The sequence below is a fragment of the Pinus tabuliformis genome, chromosome 8 (assembly GCF_031772625.1).
Source record: "Pinus tabuliformis cultivar Carrire ecotype Pingquan chromosome 8, CPIR1, whole genome shotgun sequence".
Lineage (NCBI taxonomy): Eukaryota > Viridiplantae > Streptophyta > Pinopsida > Pinales > Pinaceae > Pinus > Pinus tabuliformis.
In genome coordinates, this window is record NC_142294.1 from 1,804,323,331 (window position 1) to 1,804,342,498 (window position 19,168).

The 19,168-nt window shown below is 39.9% G+C and overlaps 1 protein-coding gene across 1 annotated transcript in view; it reads right to left on the bottom strand.

Annotated features, from left to right (window-relative positions):
* Window positions 1-19,168, bottom strand: part of LOC149243445 (uncharacterized) — a 142,454-nt gene that overhangs the window by 29,143 nt on the left and 94,143 nt on the right. The window contains exon 7 of the mRNA XM_089374517.1: window positions 10,014-10,178. Coding sequence (XP_089230643.1) covers window positions 10,014-10,178 — 165 coding nt within the window. The remainder of the gene's footprint in view (window positions 1-10,013; window positions 10,179-19,168) is intronic.

Sequence of the window (19,168 nt, forward strand, 5' to 3'; positions counted from 1 at the left end):
ACTTCCAAACGAAAAGTAGAGACTCAGAGGAGTCAAACAGAGAACTTCCAGGAGGGAAGTAGAGGAGCGTCATGGCACTACACGGGGTAAGAGACCAGTATAGATTGGACGGAGCATCGAACTTTGCAGTCTGGAAGGCTAGAATCTTATCAGTGCTTGACAGGAATCGTGTCAAGAACTTCGCCTTGAAGGTTATAGCTATCCCAATCGACCCCAATGATAATGACAAGTACGAAGAGGCAATGGTGAGGGCCAAGTGCATTATCCTTGACGGGGTCAAGGACGATGTGGTACCACATATAGCTGAGAAGGAAACGACAGTTGAGATGTGGGAGGCTCTCAAGAACCTGTACTAGCATACTTCTATGCAGAGAAGAATGATGCTCGAGAACCAGATGAGGTCGTATCAGATGAAGAAGGGTCAATTGATTGACACCTTCCTCGGAGGACTGAATGAGATCCGAGACCAGTTGACTGCTCTAGGAGTGACACCAGATCAGGAGCTTATGATGAGGACAACCCTGAATGCTATCTCAGATGATTGGGAAGTGTTTGTCCAGAGTATCCTGGGCAGAGGGACTCTTCCACATTAGGACGAGATGTGGGCAGCGCTTCGCCAGGAAGAAATCAGACGACAGTCAAGGACAGGTAGTAGCAGCAAAGGGATCAAGGTCAAGCAGGAGGAGGAGGATGTGGCCCTAGCATCTGAGGGAAAGCAGGAGAAGTGGAAGAAGAAAGATCTCTCCAAGATCAAGTGCTTCGACTGTGGGGAGATGGGTCATTATGCAACCCAGTGCCCAAGGAAGAAGAGTAAGGGAGAGTCATCTAAGACTAAGGCAGCGCTAGCACAGGTAGAGAAGGAAGTTTTGACAAACGATAACTGTGCCATGAGTGCACACACGCCACTTGAGCGGAAGTGGGGAGACATCGAGGTGTAGTCAGGCGAACTACAGGCGATGAGGGGTAGGATCCTTGAGGTACCCAACCTCTTGGATTACACCTTGCTACGGGAGCCCCGACGAGGTGTAGCAGGAATGGATGAGTGGGTAGAGATGGATGCGGAACGGCAGAGAGAGCTACAAGTCCCGAGACAGCGCAGAGCTAGCAGGTTGCAGCAGTGTGAGAGGCACAGGAGTGTTGCACCAATGCAGGAAGGCACAGAGAGGTGTGCAACGGTGCAAGATGTAGGGAGTTGTTGCAATAGCACAGAGGCTAGAGAGAGGGAGCACTTGTCAGCGACAGAGGGAGCTTCAGAATCAGAGGGGCGTTTCTAGCCCAACAGGGAGGTCAGTTGGGAGATCAGTTACTTACTTCTCAATAACTGAGGTGCAGTGCAGAAGTGGGCAGCACAATGCAGCGTGATGAGAGGAGGTGCAGTGTGGATGTAGTGCTGGGAGAAAAGACCAGCAACAGCACGGATGCAGAGGGAGCTATCGTACAGATGCAGCAGTGGCAGTGGCAGAACCACGGGCAACAGTACAGGAGGCAACAATGCAGAGGATGTTGGGCAGGAAGGCCTAGCATCAACATAGGTACAGATGCCGGATGATCAGAGTAATACTCAGTGAGCTAAGTCACCTGACACGGGGATTCAGAACACGTAGGATTCAAGATTCGTGGTGTTGGATTCGGACACGCTGACCCCCCGAAACAGGACACGTTAGGACACGTTATATATTATTTTATTAAAAAATATATATATATATATATTAAAAATTAGATATTATCATATTTCTTACACAAATTTTAATTAATGATACAAATTTATTGATTTCAAACATAGATCTTCATCTATAGCTATTAGCATGCATAGTACATACAAAATTCAAATACATGTCAATCTATTATCTATTTCTTATGCTTGGCCCTCTTGCCACCACGAGAAATGTCTAATTTTTTAGTCTTGTTGGAAAATCAGGATCTTTGTCATTAATATCACCCTCTAAGCATTAATATCCAGAGGTATCTTTGTCATTACCTCTGTATCTGTATAGGGATCTTTGTCATTAATATCACCCTTTAAGCATTAACATAAAATAGAACAAGCATAACATGTCAAGTCAAGATTTTGTTTGAGTGATGTGTACATTTTTAGGAGGGTCATGATACAGGAGTTCGACAACCAATGTCACTAACATCAAGGTACATAGAGGGATTGGTGCTCTTGATTAAATACGAGTTCCATACCCTAATACATGACAAAATTCAATGGAAACATTGCAATCCCCCAATCCTAAAATCCTGAAAAACTGATAAGTCTGCTGGATTTTGAATGAAATCTAAAATTCTACTTTCTCCATATGAAATCCAATGAGGCTAGAACCACTCTCAAACATCTTGAGTCGTTTCATGGTAATGTTAAAAATTTAAGTAAAAGGATGAAAACGAAGATTAAGGAGAATGTCACTTTTACTTTAAGAATTTAACATTACCATGAATAGCATATCAATACTAGGGCCTAGACTTGATCATTAAGCTGCCAAAACGTTTGCCAAATGAAAATATGCATGGCTGTAATGACCAAGCACACCCTTTTCATACCCGCGCTGAGCTTAGCGAGTCCTGGAAACAAGACACGATTCCCAAAATCGCGACACGCTTTTGAAAATCGTGACACGACCTCGGATTCGACGTAGCGGAAAAGGACATGACGTGTCATATGATTTGGACACGAATCTGGACCGAATCGTGTCGGATTTGCTGGATTTGGGATTCGTAGGGGGTTTAGGACGAATCCGGTTACTTAGTCAGTGAGAAGTATTGCTAGAGCACAGAGCTCGCTAAGAGGGAGTGTTGATTTGGGGTAGCATCGGATGTGCTCCAGCCACAGAATTTGGTGAAAGGTTGGGGCACATGAGATCTCCAATAGCCAGAAAGGGTTTGGGCAGATTCTAAACAGATCAGGAGATATTAAAATAATTAATATTTTAACAGAGTCCCTAAGTCTAAATTTAGGGAAAATAAAATATTAATGTGTATTAATATGAATCTGTGTTAGAATGGTCCAAAAGACATGGATCAAGCCAGATCTAATCTTAGCCGTTGATTAGGGACTTAATCTCGACCGTTGAGATGTCAACAGGAAAAGTATAAGAGGAGGCTTGAGGGTCACTTGGAGAAGACATCAAAGTGATCAATCATTCTATTCTCTAGAGCGGAGTTTGCTACGAGAGATAGAATCAGTGATCGAGAGAGCAGCTGAGGGGCATTGAGTACAGAGAAACAGAGAAGGCAGAGATTGTGTCGGGAGAGCAGTGCATCAACCAAAGAGAGTGGTGCAGAGCCAGCAAGGGCTCACTCAGGGCCACGAAGAGGCAGCCAAGTGCTACGCAGAGCACCATAGAGGCCAGCGTGTCTGACGCAAAGGCCTAGAAAGCTGACGCAGGGCCTCCTGGGGCGGACACAGGCCAAGAAACGCTGACGTAGGGCCAGCGTGAGACAGAGAGGGAATGATGCAATCCAGATTGGGCAGAAGCTGGGGTTGCAGAGCAGTTTTGTGCTCAGGAGCTGTCGAAAGGATTTTCTGAAATTCCAGCCAAGAGATTTCTCTCAAACTAAGGTATAGCTGCTAAGGAAATTCTTTGTTGGGTAGGCCAGTTTCGGCACCCAGATTGTACTCTGATATTGCTTAATAAGAAAACCCTTAGATAGCTGCACCGATTTTCCCGCATTGGGTTTTTCCGGGGACATTGGTCCAAAAATAATGGTGTCATGTGGTGTGTTTGTTCTTGTTTCTTTTAGTTGTTGATATGTAATATGTTGAGAATGCATTGGTGTTTATTTTCAGTATTTACATTGTAAATAACTTGTTAAGGAAAAATAACAAATAGGAAGGAATAAATCAGATAAAGTGCATGAAGGATTTCTAACGTGTCAGACTTAGACAGCGTATCTCTGAGGTAAGTTTAAGGGCCAAACGCAGTTGGTTTAAGGCCTGTTTCAGGGTGAAGGAGGGCTGAGTTCCCTTGCTAGAAGAGTCGCAGTCATAGGACTTATTTGAGGTCATTTTAGTGACACGTTGGAGCAGTCTTACCTTGAAAATCAGGCCGCGATGAGGGACTACTATAGCAGCCGTTGGGAGATGAATTTTAGATGGCCGAGTGGCCTAGAAAGGACCTCCTAACTAGGCCGCAGTCATCTCTAAGGACAGCAAGGCAAAATAGGGGTATTCTCCCTATATGTTAGGCTTGTTTACAATGCTGAAGTGGGAAGATTGCTTCAGGTCTGAGCTGAGTGTTGTAAGGAGCTTTGTGGAGGTGCCCAAGTCCTACAACATCACCTTGGATACCTTGAAACCTTCAGCTGAAGTAAGCAGCCTGTTTGGAGAAGATTAGGGCACTGATGTAGGCTTGTTGGTGTGCCCTAACCAGATTGGTACATGCACAAAACCCTAGGCAAGATAATGGATGAGGGTCCTAGGACATGGTACAACAAGGCTACAAATGGGACAACAGCCAAGCATGGTGCTACAAACTCATTGGACAACAGCAAGGTATAGTGTGCTAGTAAATGGGACAGCAAAGGAATGTTAAGGCAAAGTGGGACAGTAGCTGTGACATGGCAACAAAGGCACATGGGACAGCAGCAAGCATTGTGCAGCATAGAAAGCATGGACATCATGGATAGCATGGTGCTGCAAGGACATGAGACATGTTGTATGACAACATGGTTCAACAATGACACATGGTACAACAGTGCAGCATAAGGTGCAGCAGTATGATGTGTACAGCATGGTCATGAAGTCCAGCATTATGATGATGGATGCAGCATGGTGCAGCACGGTGAGGTGCAACATGATGACGAGATGCAACACAATGATAGGTGAAGGAGTCACCTTGGAGAATCAGTTGAAGCAGCATGTCTTCAACTGATCTCATGTATCATCTTCTTAGAGATGATCTATGCTCTTATCTAGATAAGTCAAAGTGTTGACTTCTGTTGTAAATGTACTATCTCTTTCTCTCTCTGCTGAACTATTGAAGAACATATAAGAAGAATTGATCAAGGGTTTCCCCGCATTGGGGTTTGTCACTGGCTAGCGCCACATCTTGTGTCCTCTTGTCTTCTGCGATTTATGTTTATGTTCTATCTGTAGTTTACTTAAATGATGATGTGATTGCTAATCTGGAAAAAATATTGAGCTAATTGTGAAAATTGAAATAAATTGTTCTAAGCATAAAACATACCTAAAATTAACACAAGGAAACTGAGGGGAATCGCATTTATACTTATGAGATTGATCCATCACCCATGTCAGAGCATAAGCAGAATGGACAAAGGTAAGTCAAAGAAGTCTTGGATATTTCGAATTTTCCATCAGAGCATCTTCAAAATTGGATAGAAAGGTCTACTTTGATCACCTCAACATCAACATCACAATCTATTAAGAAGAAAAGAAAAAAGCGGAAAGGATTTGGTAAATCTGATGGCCATGTACAACACAGTGTTGGGATTGATCAAAGTCCTCAAATATTCAGAATTGGACAGGGCACATCAGAAAAGCAGCCCATGGATCTGCCTAAAACTAAGCAGGTTCTCAACATGAACTTCATTGAGGACATCTGATGCTACGGGGCTTTTTGTATCATATTTCTAACTTTATCCCTTGTCATTTTTGTTTAATTAGTTTTATTTCGTGAATAAATTATCATTTATGCTCTTAGAATAAATTTCCATGTCTTCATTTATGTACTTTATTTCATTTGATGATAATTTGAATGGATACTGTTGATATATGTCTTTTGTCGGTTGATGCAAATTCTAGGTTCTTGCACACTATCACTTTGTATCTAACATGCATCCTCATATGGAGCCAAATGTTGACCACTCGAGTGGCACCTGATGATTAAATAAAGACTCCATGCCCAAGGATGATCCAGAGGACACCTGTACCATCAAATATCATCAGTCAACAGAGCTTTTTAACTCTACTTCTATCTTATCATCATCTTTCTTGTACCCAGATTCCACACCCTGCGGGGAATTATAATAAGTAATACTAGTAATGATGAGTTTTTGAGTCTGTAACAGGCCTAAAATGTTGGGACTCGATCAGCAACTGAATACACCTTGGAGTATTTTTTTTATCTGGTTAATTATCCCTTCTTTTTCAGAGACAGATAATTTTCTAGGTTTTTCACTCACGTTTTTCCCCAAAGCCAGTGTGACAGTTTGAAGGTTGAGCCCCTAACACATCTTAGTGTTTAGAGTCTATGTATATTACCATACCAAATCACACAAAAAAATTCGTGGAATTTGGTTAGGTCTAGGTAGTCATCTTTTAATTTTTTAGATTTTTCGCTGGTCAAAAATTGCAAATAAAATTGTATTTAAATTGTAATAAGTGTAGTCTAGAGAAGTTGTATGGGGTATGAGTAATCAAAATTACACCTCTCACTCTCAATTTTCTACTATGACACATTATGATGCGTTAAAAATGTGTTTTGAACCCTCGAAACCCACTTTTCCTATGTTTAGTGGGAAATCTGACAATTAATTAAGCCAGAAATTAAATAAATGGAGAAAAATAAATATTCACACATGCTAAATGTTGTGGAAATGAGGTAAAAAATTATGAGGGAGTTAAAGTGAAGTCCCAAGGTGATGTGGACTCCTAAAATCAAGGAAAGGACGTGCTCAAATAAAATCGAATTTATGGCATTAAAGGAGAAAGTTGCTTACTTGGAAATTCGAATTTGTGAAGTTAATGCACATTTGGAAGGATTTGGGAGAATATTCGGTGGAGATTTTTGTGGGAAATTGGCCCCACATGGGTTACCATCCATACACACTTGTCATTCTATCATAAAATTCGAATTTAGTACACAAGGAAAGAAGAAAATGATGTCCACTTGCCAGAATTCAATTTTTACAATTGGCATTGGAGCTCCATTTAACACATTCGAATTTCTCTTTGGAATTGTCACCCCATGCCATTTGTTTAATCACTTCTACATTGGGATTGGCTCCAATGTCATTTGTCATTGTTATTCTTCATTGGGATTTGCTCCCAACTCTCTATATAATAGAGCCATGGGCTCTCATATTGTATCATGTAATGCGAGCTATTGTGCTTGAGGAGACTTTGCGTGATTGTATTCACTACTTGCAATATAATACAATAGTCTTTGGGGTAAAGCGTGATGGTGTTCTTCTCCTTGCATGTGTGGTAAATTCTTGATTTGTTGTTATGCTTCTATTTATTTACTCATATCATTATTTCTTTCATGCTTGTTTCAAGTTATGTTAGTATGCAGCTATCTCATATTAGCATAAGAATTAATTATTTGCTTTAGGAAAAGAAATCTTCTAGTGGATAATAAATGTATCTCTAGGAATTCTTTCCACTGCACTTATTTAATTTCATGTCGATTTAATGATTTGTGGTGAAGTTTTGTAGATGAATCATTATTTGGTCAAGCTTTTCAAGTGTGAGGGGAATTCTCAGAGGAATCAACCCATTCTTGAAAAATATTCAAGGAAAACCTGCATGTTTTGAATTCCAAAGTCTCATCTATATCTTATTTGTGTCTTGTAGGGATTCTTTCAAGTTTCTTAAAGCTTTTATTTCTTGCATCAAAATATCAAACTTGAAAAAAAATATTTTTTACGTATTGTACTTCATTTATCAATATCTGGCTATTTCAAAGAGCTAAGTCATGGCTAGTCAAAGAGGAGAGCTTGCTCATACTCTTTGGCCTAGCCTCTTGTAGATTATTTCTGTAACATTTGAGTTATTTTTGTATCCTTTTGAGCAAGATAGCTTCCATGCTTTGATTTGTAGACTTATTCATCTTGAAAGCATTTATAATATCTTGTGCTAACAATTTAGAGTTTCACTTTTCAGGTTTATTTTGGCTTTCCATTTGAAAGCATTTCACTTCATTTTAAGCAAAATACAATTTCATTTCTAAAAGAGCAAATACTTTGAAGGCACTGGTTGTTTATGCATTTCATGGTTTATCTTATGATGGTTATTGTTCATATCAATTTTTTGCTTATAAATCTTAAAGAGATAATCTATTTAACTCTAACAATTCTCCTAGAAACTCACATCCTTTTTAAATTAACTTTTCATTAGGGACCACCCCCCTTAGTTAACCTAGGAGATAGCTCAAATGGAGAGAGTCAGGATTAGTGTGACAGCCCCTTCTCCGAGTTCCCTGCCACCAACCACACCTTGTGAGGTTGAAAGCTTTTCTCACTGATTTGTAGGTAGGTGTAGGCGGCAGGGTCAACACTACCCAAAATCAACAGAATGGTCCAAAGGCAAATTCCCTTGAGAAGTTAAAAGATTTAATGCGTAGACTAAGGTCATGACCAAAGGAGTTTGATATATTTGCCTGAGGAGCCATAAAGGAACTTGGCCGACCTTGTATATTTTTGTTAATCAAAAGGACATGCATCATTATGACAAGCTCATGAAACTTTTCTTATGAAGGAGAGTTCCCAGCTAAAGGGAAATCTATTGCAGGAGAATACCTCCCTCGCTAAGAGGGAGTATAGATTTTTGTAGCCTCAGGAGGTATTCCTGCATGCCAAGGAGCCCTCCAAATCAGCAAAGAGAAATTATAAATATTAAAAGAAAATTAAATTTTTCATATTGGCTTATATAGGCTCCAAGAAGCCTAAGTCGGCCACACCATTAGAGGTGACCCTTGATCAAAAGTGCACCCATTTGACCACTATAAATAGACCATTCGTCTTCCTCACTTAGCACCAATTCAGATCACTCACCAAGAGCAAGAAGTCATCTGTTCACACGTGCGAAGGAGCAGAAAATTTCTAAAGTTGACCACCAAAATCTGAAAATGAAGTTTGACTTGTTGACCAGCATTGACTTTGGCATTATCTGGACTGCTTGACTTATAGAATCTTTGACTGGGTACTGGGCATCTTTGACTGGCCTGTTGACCGTATATTAGGGCATAAATAAGGATGTTGATCAAACCTGTTTGACCAAGATTGACCACAGGTCAACTGAGACAGTTGACCAAGATTTCTGAGGGAGTTGCAGGACCAAAATTCAGCCTCCTTGACCACAGTTGACCAGAATCAGAACAAGGCTGAAGTTCATTTTGTTGACCAGATTTGACAAAAACAAAACAGAACTCTGATATTGTCTATCTCCTTTGACCAGGATTTACTGGTATTTAAGCTTGGAAATTGGCACAGATTTCTAGACAATTTATAAACTTTGCTGAAGATTGAATTCTCCTTATAAGAAAAGTTGGCTGCGTTTTTCTCAACGTTGGGTTTTGCCAGAGTAATCTTGATTCTCTTGTTGTGTTAGGCTGTCTCTGTATGATCGTATGGTTATTATTGCATAATAGTTGAGATTTTCTATGTATAATTACTTAATGATGTAAGTGACATAAGATAACTTGAGAATACAAATCATGGCAAGTAATTATCAGATTAGAAAATCAGTTTCTATTATAAGCAAAATCAACAGGTTGGGCATTAAACTGATGCAATTCGAAAAACTGAAACTGGGTTGGGCCTACAATTTTCTACACCTAGCTACACTGTATGGAACAGACCCTTCACTTTAATTTTTATTTTTATTTTCAATTGATTATTGCTGATCCCTAACTGCATTGTACATTGCCATATGAAACTGGCCAGTTCACTATGGAATCATCCTTGAAACTCTGAACCAGACTGGTATGGCCCTGGAACTGGTCAGACCGGCTGGTCTTGCCAGTTCTGGTCCAGTTCTGATAACAATGGTTGGTAGTTGCAAGATACATAAATTGATGGCAATTTTAAAATAAGAAAAAAAACAAGCAACTAGTTGAACTGCACAAAAGTTGAGAATATCATAAAACTAATTTTTCAATAAGAAATGAGTACAAGTCTGCTTAAAATAGCCAGATCCCCTCTCAAAAAGAGTAAAAAAAGGTGCTCTTAATGTAAAATCCCTGTCTATAAAGACAAAGACGATAAAAGGCAATATGTTTAAAAGGGATGTAACCAATTAAAACAACGCAAAATAAAAATAATATTTTTACCTGGCATGGGAAAGCTTAGAGGAAGGTCAAGAAGTTGCAGCTGCCCATCCCCAAATTCAAAGGTCAAATCACAAGGCTCTTCTGTTGCCAGGACTTCATTATCATTCCTTACAACAAAGTATAATGGGCTGAAACCATTTGCAATGCTCCTCACAAAGAAACCACCTGCAAATATATGTATTTAAATTTGAAAGGGGTGAATGTCCTATAGTATTTCAACAAAAATTTAAAAAACTTAATAAAAATAATGAATTTACATCATCTCTCTTAAAAAAAACACAAAATTCGAGTGAAAAGTTTCATTTGTCCCAGCCCAGAAAATTGATTTCCAGTTCAGATATCTTATTTCTGTCGTATTTATTCACTTTTCAGGGCAGTGCGCCTAGGACCACGTTACCCTATCAAAGCACCAGCACCACAAAGACAATATCTCATCGTTGGATTTTGCAAATGAGGTAAACTACTATTCTGCTCAATGCACAATTGACATCGATGAGATGAACAGAAGGATTTCAGTAATTTTTTTCTAAGGAAAATCTTGCAGGGAAAGCCAAGGGATATTTCCCCACATTCATGGATGGCATCCCTAGTAAACTTATCAGCATAGACTAGTGCACCCAAGGAAATTCAAACCTGACACTGGCTGCCACAGAAGTAGCCAATTGACCAACAACATCAACAATGGTGTTGTATGAAACATTTTGCACCTTCATCATTCATAAATGCAGGTATTGCCCATGAGCATCATAACACTGACTACGTTGGATAGAGTCGACATGAAGAATTCGTCAATAAATAAGGAATACTGCACTGCTGATGACTACATTCCAGATTTAGACCTTTGGCATAATGTTTGTACATACAAAATCCCTGATGCTGATGGAAAAAAATCCCTTGTGCCAATACACAAAGGGTGGCTTGCAAAGTATATGAATGATATGTAGAAGAGCTACAAAAGGTGTACAACATGCAGATGACCCATTCTTAAGATTTTGCATAACTTACTCATCCAATATCTACTTGTACACAGACAATTGAATCACTTTTGAATACCTAGAAAGTTAGACTCATTCATGAGAAATTCATCAATGACAACGAGGACAATTATTGAGAAGGATGTACATGCATACAACACATAGACATCACTGTTGACTAAAAATTAGAAAACATAATAAATGGAACACTCCATGATTATAATTAGAAGGATACCATAAGCTGAGAATAAGGCACCATGAAGAAGTACAAAAGGTTAGTCATACACACAAAGGGGGATAAGAAATAAGGGATGGTCAATCACAAAATTACTATCTCACCAGAAATGGTGCTTGTTATTTTATATTGATTGACTTCCATTTTCATCATTAATGGCATTCTCCTCTCTATTAAGATATCAATACATGTGACATATTTGGAAGTACTCAAATACTATGTCGTTATAGGAAGAACTATGGGATGTATGTACACAAGATACCTTTTCATGGTTTAATTCAATCTAATATGTATTCAAGCCAGCTATCATGTTAAAGACTAAACCGTCAGGCAACAATAATTGAATAAATAGGACTCAAGACTTGGTGAGTATGCCTGAAACTCGTTGAGTCAAACTGATTCACAATCAAAAGAAGTCACTTGCCTAAGACTAGACAAGCAATCAGAGTAATAGGAACCATCAAACTTGGCCTGGTCTGAAATTATAACAGAGCAATATTACAAGGAAACTCAAAAGTAATAATGACTTACTAAGAAAGGGTGCAGAAGATCTAGTGGGAACCGGACTGGTCAACTAGACTAGCTAAAAGACAACATTGAATTTACTCACAACCTCCCATATTCATGTTAGGTACCTGATGCCACAAAATCTAGCAGCCTAATGCAAAGCCCCATTAGGCAAAAACAAGACCTTAGGGCAACAGGAGATTGTCTGCCATCGTCACATCAGCAGCCTTTCTTCAGCTATTTAGTGGTATTCAACCACAAGGAAGACTTCCCTAAGAGAATCAACTAAAGGGTATTCAATAAGAATGGCTCAAAGTGATTGACGGGGCTTAATGATTTGGATATTTTCAGGCCTCTGACTTAGCTACACCCTCGAGCACCCACAAGTCAACATTGCAGGTGTGCATGCCCATGTCGCTAGGCAAGTGATGGGCAGGCGCACGGGAAAGACGGGTGAGTCAGGCACACTGGGTTGGACAAGCGCATTGGGCGAGTCAAGCGGGCAAGCACAGACAAGTTGGGTGGGCGAGCACACAGGAAAGTGTAGAGCGACATTGGGCGAGTAGGGCGAGGCCGGGCCCATGAGGCACACGCCCAACATGGGCACCGAGACCACATGTGCAGGCGTTGAGTGGAGTACACGACACGTCGAGGGCTAGTGCTACACGATATGCGTACAAGTCATGTCAGCCAACATAAGGAGGAGGTGTCGGTTCATATGTGAAGTTTGAACACGTCAGCCCAACCAAATGGCAAGGCGACGGACCATATAAATAAGACAACACTGATTGGAGTCAAGGCATTCGACCATCGAACAAGTAGTGTTTGAAATAGTTCGGACCTGCGGCTTGGGCAGCGAACGAGAGGGCGACAAACACGGATAAAGGAGGGCGCAAGGCATGCGCCCCGCCAGCAGGCGAGCTGGTTATTTTGTTTGGGTCATTTACATGCGGGCAGGCCTAGTTTAAGGCGCCCACGGTTCGGCTGTTGAAGTGTTTACTGTGTAAAATACTGTGATATATTTTATATAGTAGTTGGGGAGATTTTTGGGAGTTTCCCCCTCCTGATTCTATTGTTGTGTATCATTTTGGCTCACTTTTATTTGTGCATATGAAAGTTGGGGTTTATGTTTTCTGCACATAAACACATAACATAATTAACACAAGAACTCTTAATATAAGTTAAGGTTCGATGAGAGGCATAGTCCAGATGTTCAAGTCGCCAGCGTTCTTAACTCAGCGCTAGAGACTTGTCGATGCAGCGCATCCCGAGCGACTAGGCCACTAGGGCCGTGACAGATATAGTACCAGCAAAGCCTAGATGGCTTATATAATCTCTACTAAAGTTCAAGCATTCTATCCCTAGACGAATTAAGTGAATCATAGGGTTGTTATATGTTAGGGTTTTGCAGATTTTCAATGATAATGAAAGCGATGTCATATGACAACCAGAAAAAATAAAAAATAAAATAAATAAATAAAATATATATCTTTCAATGGCAAATCAACAAAGGAACATGACCTTCAATTAGATATTAAGGATCTAGGATTTACATTGGAGTTCTATGGCTGAAACATGCATCAAACAACAAAAGGATGATGAGATCAGCCCCAAAAATAGAGTTTAGCAAGCAAAGAATGCTAGATTTTTCTTTTAGACAAGTATTTACTCCAATTCCTATTTAAAGAGCAATGGTGCATCAAAGGTAAATTACCCTTTAGCAATATTTCACATAAACCATAACGATAACCCTGAATATCTAGAGTTTAAGAGGAAGGATAAATCTATTAAAGAATAGACTTTGATCAACACTACTATGACTAGCACCTTGTTTTAAATGGGAAAATGGAGTATTCTAGGGAAAAACTAATGATAATGGCTTTGTTGAAGTGGGTGGGATGAATAGAGAATCCACTTATAAGCCCTAGCATCTTTCTTATGAGGGTAGATTGTAAATTTAAGAGATGCGCACTTAGAATTCTCTTAGAGGATTCTAGGAAAATAATTTTACATATCATAGAGGAGCAAAATTTCAACATAAATTCAGCAATTTATATCATGGCACATATAGAAACCCTATTACACAAATATAAGATGCAAAATATAGAAAATGTGTGATAAACTTACAAAATTGTCCACAAGAATCACTTCAATCAATCCCAAGAAACCATTCTCGAGCAAGATATCATCTCAAAGACCAATTCACACCATAAAAAATCACATTTTGGCCAAGTAGAATAGACAAAGACTAATACGCACTCCCAAAGAGCAGAGAGCGTGATGAGTGATTGATCATGAAAAAATGAAATAAGCCTTGTTACCCATCAAAAGTGGGTGACCCCTAGGAGAAGCTTTTCTCCTATTCATCTACTCCAGCTAGTAGCCAGCAGCCCCCGAGTGCCACTTTGTAGCTGATGTGACAAGCCATTCATATCTCCACCACCTATATCAATCATATGTTTCGTCAACCATTTGTCAAAGCACATGTTGGAAGGTGGGCTTCTGAAATCTGATCAAAAGGAACTTTATTCATTATGTAATCAGGTGATTATGCTTGTTTGTATTTGGGCATTTTGGCATGGATTATGGGGTAACTTGGAAGAAGGAAGGGTCTTAGTCATAGTTTTGTTCCCTCGCCTTAAATGGGGGGTTAATTTTCAATCCTAGTCTAGTGGAACCTCCCCTAATGGCCTATGGCTTTAAGAAGGGGTACTTCTTGGGAAACCATGATCGAGATAGCATAGCCCCATCTATCCCTATTGCATACTTACCACTTTCTATCTTACATTATGAGCCCCTAATCCACCTCCCTTTGTCAAGTCAACTAACCATTAGTTCATTGGGATTTGGCAAACACACATACTCATACCTTAGGTAGGGTCTGACAATGCACCCTAGGAGGTTGATGCAACTAGAAGAAAAAGAAAGAGCATATGATGGCCACAAGAAAAACAAAAGAAAAATCAAAATGCATAAGATGGTCAAGACTTACAAATTAGCATGTGAGCAAAAGTCAAGCATGAGCTCTACCTCTATCATATGGCCATCACCTAGTTCCTAGGCCAGTGTTGCCCTATCCCATAGAAGACAAAGAGCTCGTGCATGTCCCAATCCTTGATGGGCAATGAACTACCCTATCCTAAAGGGGGTAATAACTATTATACATCATATAAAGCAAGTTCTCATCCCTCGAGCTATGAGCAGTAATACAAGAAAAAATCAAGAAAAAGTAAAATGCAATATAAAGGGGTGGAAAAACAAAGCTGAGGTAACTCATGCATCCATAATTGCTCCCTCCTCACCTTTATACACCCAGGATGAGGTATTCCATCATGGTCGGTCCCTTTGACCATGGCACTTGGCCATGGAGTTCTTTCCTCTCCACTGTATCATTATTCACATGGCACCTATCAATTGAAGGGTGGACCAAGGAAATCTCACTTCCTTTTGGGGGTAGAGAATGTGAAAATTCCTAAGCCAGAATCCCTACTACAGCAAACTGATGTTACTTCTCCTACTTGTAAATTCAAGCAAGTTATTTATTGTACTCTATGGTAAATATTGAAGCAAATACATCTGCAGCCTTCACTTAATTTACGTATATGCGAAAACAAAATATTGAGCAAGAAAGAAAAATACAACACATAGGACACAGTTATTTTTGGATAAAACATCCTCGGAAAACTGGTGCAGCAGCTCTAAGGGTTTATTACTATGCAGGAGAAATTCTGAGTACAATTCTAGGATGCTCAACTAGAAATCTGATACAGAGAGAATACTACACAAAAGACTATTGAAATGATCTCACCCTGTCACTGGAGAATCAATGGCTAATCCTGTTGCTCTAGAGGCTCTATGTCACCCTCTATGTGGCCTCTATGCAAAACTGCATCACCCCTCCTAGGTATTACATTGCCTCTCCTCTGGATCCTCTGCTAGCTGAGAAATCGACTTTCTGCCTCCCAGACTCACACCCTAGATTCCGGCAACTGAACTTCGACTTCCCTCAGCAGGAACTCGACTTCCCCTCAAGCACTGCGCTGCCTCTGCATCAGCACTGCGTGGGCTAGTGTCAGACTTCCTTTGGACATCTTTCTGTCCTCTCTCTGCCTCATACTCTCCAGAAATTCCTTCTCCCGGATTCTCACTGCCCCTTTGCTGCAAGATCTCCTCAATCGATTTTCCTCCTGAGAACTTCTCAATTCAAAAAATTGATTTTCTCAATCTCTTTGTGTGTTTTCCAAATGACCTTCAAGCCGCTTCTTATATCTTCCTGTTGGATAACCAACGGCCTAGATTACATCTTAATCAAAGGCTCAGATTGTTTTGGCTTGATCCGTGGTTTTTTCTAGAAGTTCCACGCCTGATTAGATTAATACCCATTAATATTTTAATTTTCGTAAGTTTAGACTTAGGAACCCCATTAAAAATATTAATTATTTTAATAAAATCACTTTTGGGTGGAAATTACCAAAACACTTTCTGGGTTCCTTGGAATACCTGTGCCCAAGCCTCCTTGCAAAATTTGAGGCTTAGAGCACATCCGATGCTACCCCAAATCAACAGAGAACACCTAATAGGGTTGTCTATTAGCCACCCCTACCTAGGGAGGCAACACCATTACGTGACCAAGGCCCCAATTTTGGAAGAGATGCAACATATGAAGTGTTATTACACCAATTTCTTTCAAGCTTAGTTCAATTAGATGCAATAATGTTTAATGTACCTGATGGTGAAAGTTACAACACTAGATATTGTGTATAATTGGCAGAGAAGGTTCCATCTATAGGTCTGGGCAACTTAACTGGGGTCCAGGTCCTCTAGAGGGACATATTGACACCCACAAGTGATGTGTTGAGAGCCATGGAACTTCGGATAGTCATAGAGCATCATTCATAGGCATGGCCACCTTAAGCACCCACATTATTCCTACATTTGCTTCATTATCATGGAATGGTGCATCTGGACCAATGTTATCGGAACTGAACCGGTCATCGAACCGAAAAGCCTTGTGGACCGGGAACCGGTTGGAACCGGACCGGAACCGAAAAAAATGAAACAACAAAAAAAAAAATGGTTTACACAAAACACATAAAATATTCATATTTTAAAGAAAAAACAGATATATTCATGTACATTCATATGAATCCAAACCATATATACACAAATATGCAAAAGTTTCATTTATATAGCAAGTAATAATGCATATACCCAAAATAACACTTAGTGCAAAACATCGTTGAACCAAAAATGTTACAAACGTCAAAAAGCAGGCGTTAAAACACCTTTATAGTCCAAAATAACATGTTAGATCATAGTATTATACTACATCCTACAATGCTACAAGCTACAACTATAGCAAATTAATGATCAAATCATCAATCATCATCATAATCATCATCCTCCTCCTCTTCCTCATCCTCTTCATCCTCATCTAAAGAATGAGTAGCATCCAAGTCTGCAATGGGATTATGGCTTGATTCCCCTTGCCCTAAAGTTGTTACTAGTGCTTCTAATATATTTACCTCTGCATCTTATGGAGGTGGGTCCAAGTCCAACCAAGAAAGGTCTTCATTGTCAAATGCTATTGGTTGACTCTCCACAACCCATTCTGATGTTGGATCAAAGTCACCCAAGACAATGTTTCTTGTTTTAGGGGTTTTATTTAGCAATTGATTGCACCTCAACCTAAGGTTGTACTAAATAAAAACCATGTCATTCAACCGCTTTTGCTCCAAATGGTTCCTCCTCTTAGTGTGTATACGCTCAAACATACTCCAATTCCACTCACGCCCTGAAGCACTACATGCTGACTCAATTCTAATTGCAATTTTTTGCAATTGAGGGCATTCACTACCAAATCGTTGCCACCAATAGGCTGCAAAAAGAGTGGAAGGAAAAAAATTATTAGCAAATGAATTTGAAAGTCGAAATCAAATGTTCAAATTATTAATATAAGAATTTGAAAATTCTAACAATTTTGACCTAGGAGACGCTTTGCTCTATTTCTTATAGCCATAGAAATTCCAAAGGTACCAAGACTCTCACTAAAATTCAAGAGCTTGTTATGAATTTGATCTTGAGCCCTAGAATCTGGGACCATGCCCTCAATGCATTTATACAACCCCTAAAACTCCCCATCAACCTCAAAATTTGTAGTGTAATGGTACCTTCAAAATTTAGAAAACAAAAACATATTCACCAAGTCAACAAAACTAAAAGCCAAAAGCAAAAGTTAAAACTTATAAGCAATGAGAATTGAAATCCAAAATTATATACCTTGGATTTAAGTAGCAGTGAGTTGCATGTAAAGGTCTATGGAGTTTTTTGTTCCATCTTTCATCAATGATTCTCCATAGAGGAATGTACTTTTGTCTTTTATCCCCATATGCTGCCTTTATTTGTTCCTTGGCCTGATCCATGGCCTCATAAACAAAACCCATAGCAGATTTATCACTATCCACCATCCACAAAACTCTGACAAGAGGCTCACTAAATAGCACAATCTCCTCTACCTTTGACCAAAATATTTTGTCAAATACTTGGTCAACCATCTGTTTCCCTTCTGCCTTTTTGCTCCACTGAGATGAATTCCATTCATCACATGAAAACATCTTCCTCAAGTTTGCTTTTTGTTGAACAAGGGATTGCAATGAAAGGAAGTTGATTTCAAATCATGTGATGGTTGAACAAGCTCTTTACCCCCTGTGTGCTTTCTCATAAGGTTCAAAACCCATGAGTGGTTGTAGATGTACCTGGTCTTCCACACACTTCTTCACCCACTCAATTTTGCCAATATCCTCAAGCATGAGGTCCATGTTGATTTGGGGTAGCATCGGATGTGCTCTAGCCATGAAAATTGGTGGAGAGGCTAAAGCACATGAAATCTCCAAGACCCAGAAATGGTTTGGGGAAATTCTACCCGGTGAAGGAGATATTAAAATAATTAATATTTTTAATGGAGTTCCTAAGTCTAAACTTAGGAAAATAAAAATATTAATGGGTATTAATATAAAACTGGGTTAGAAAGTTCTAAAGGGCATGGATCAAGCCAAATCTAATCTTAGTCATTAATTAGAGATCTAATCTCGGTCATTGAAGACTCAATAGAAAAAGTATAAGAGGAGGCTTGAGGGTCAGTTGGAGAGACACTAGAGTGATCAGTCAGTTCGATTTTCTAGAGTGGGGTTTGCTAAGAGAAATCAAACCAGTGATCAGTATTGCAGCGAGGGGCAGTGAGTACAAGGCAAAGAGGCAGAGATAGTGCCAGAAGACCAGCGCAGAGGCAGAGAGGCAGACGCAGAGCCAGAGGGAGCCATGCAGAGGCCAACAGTGACTGCGCAGAGGCCAAAAGGGCCTGCGTGACCCACGCAGAGGCTACAGAAGTGACGCAGAGGGCCAGAGAGGCTGTGCAGAGCCTCAGAGGGCTGACGCAGAGG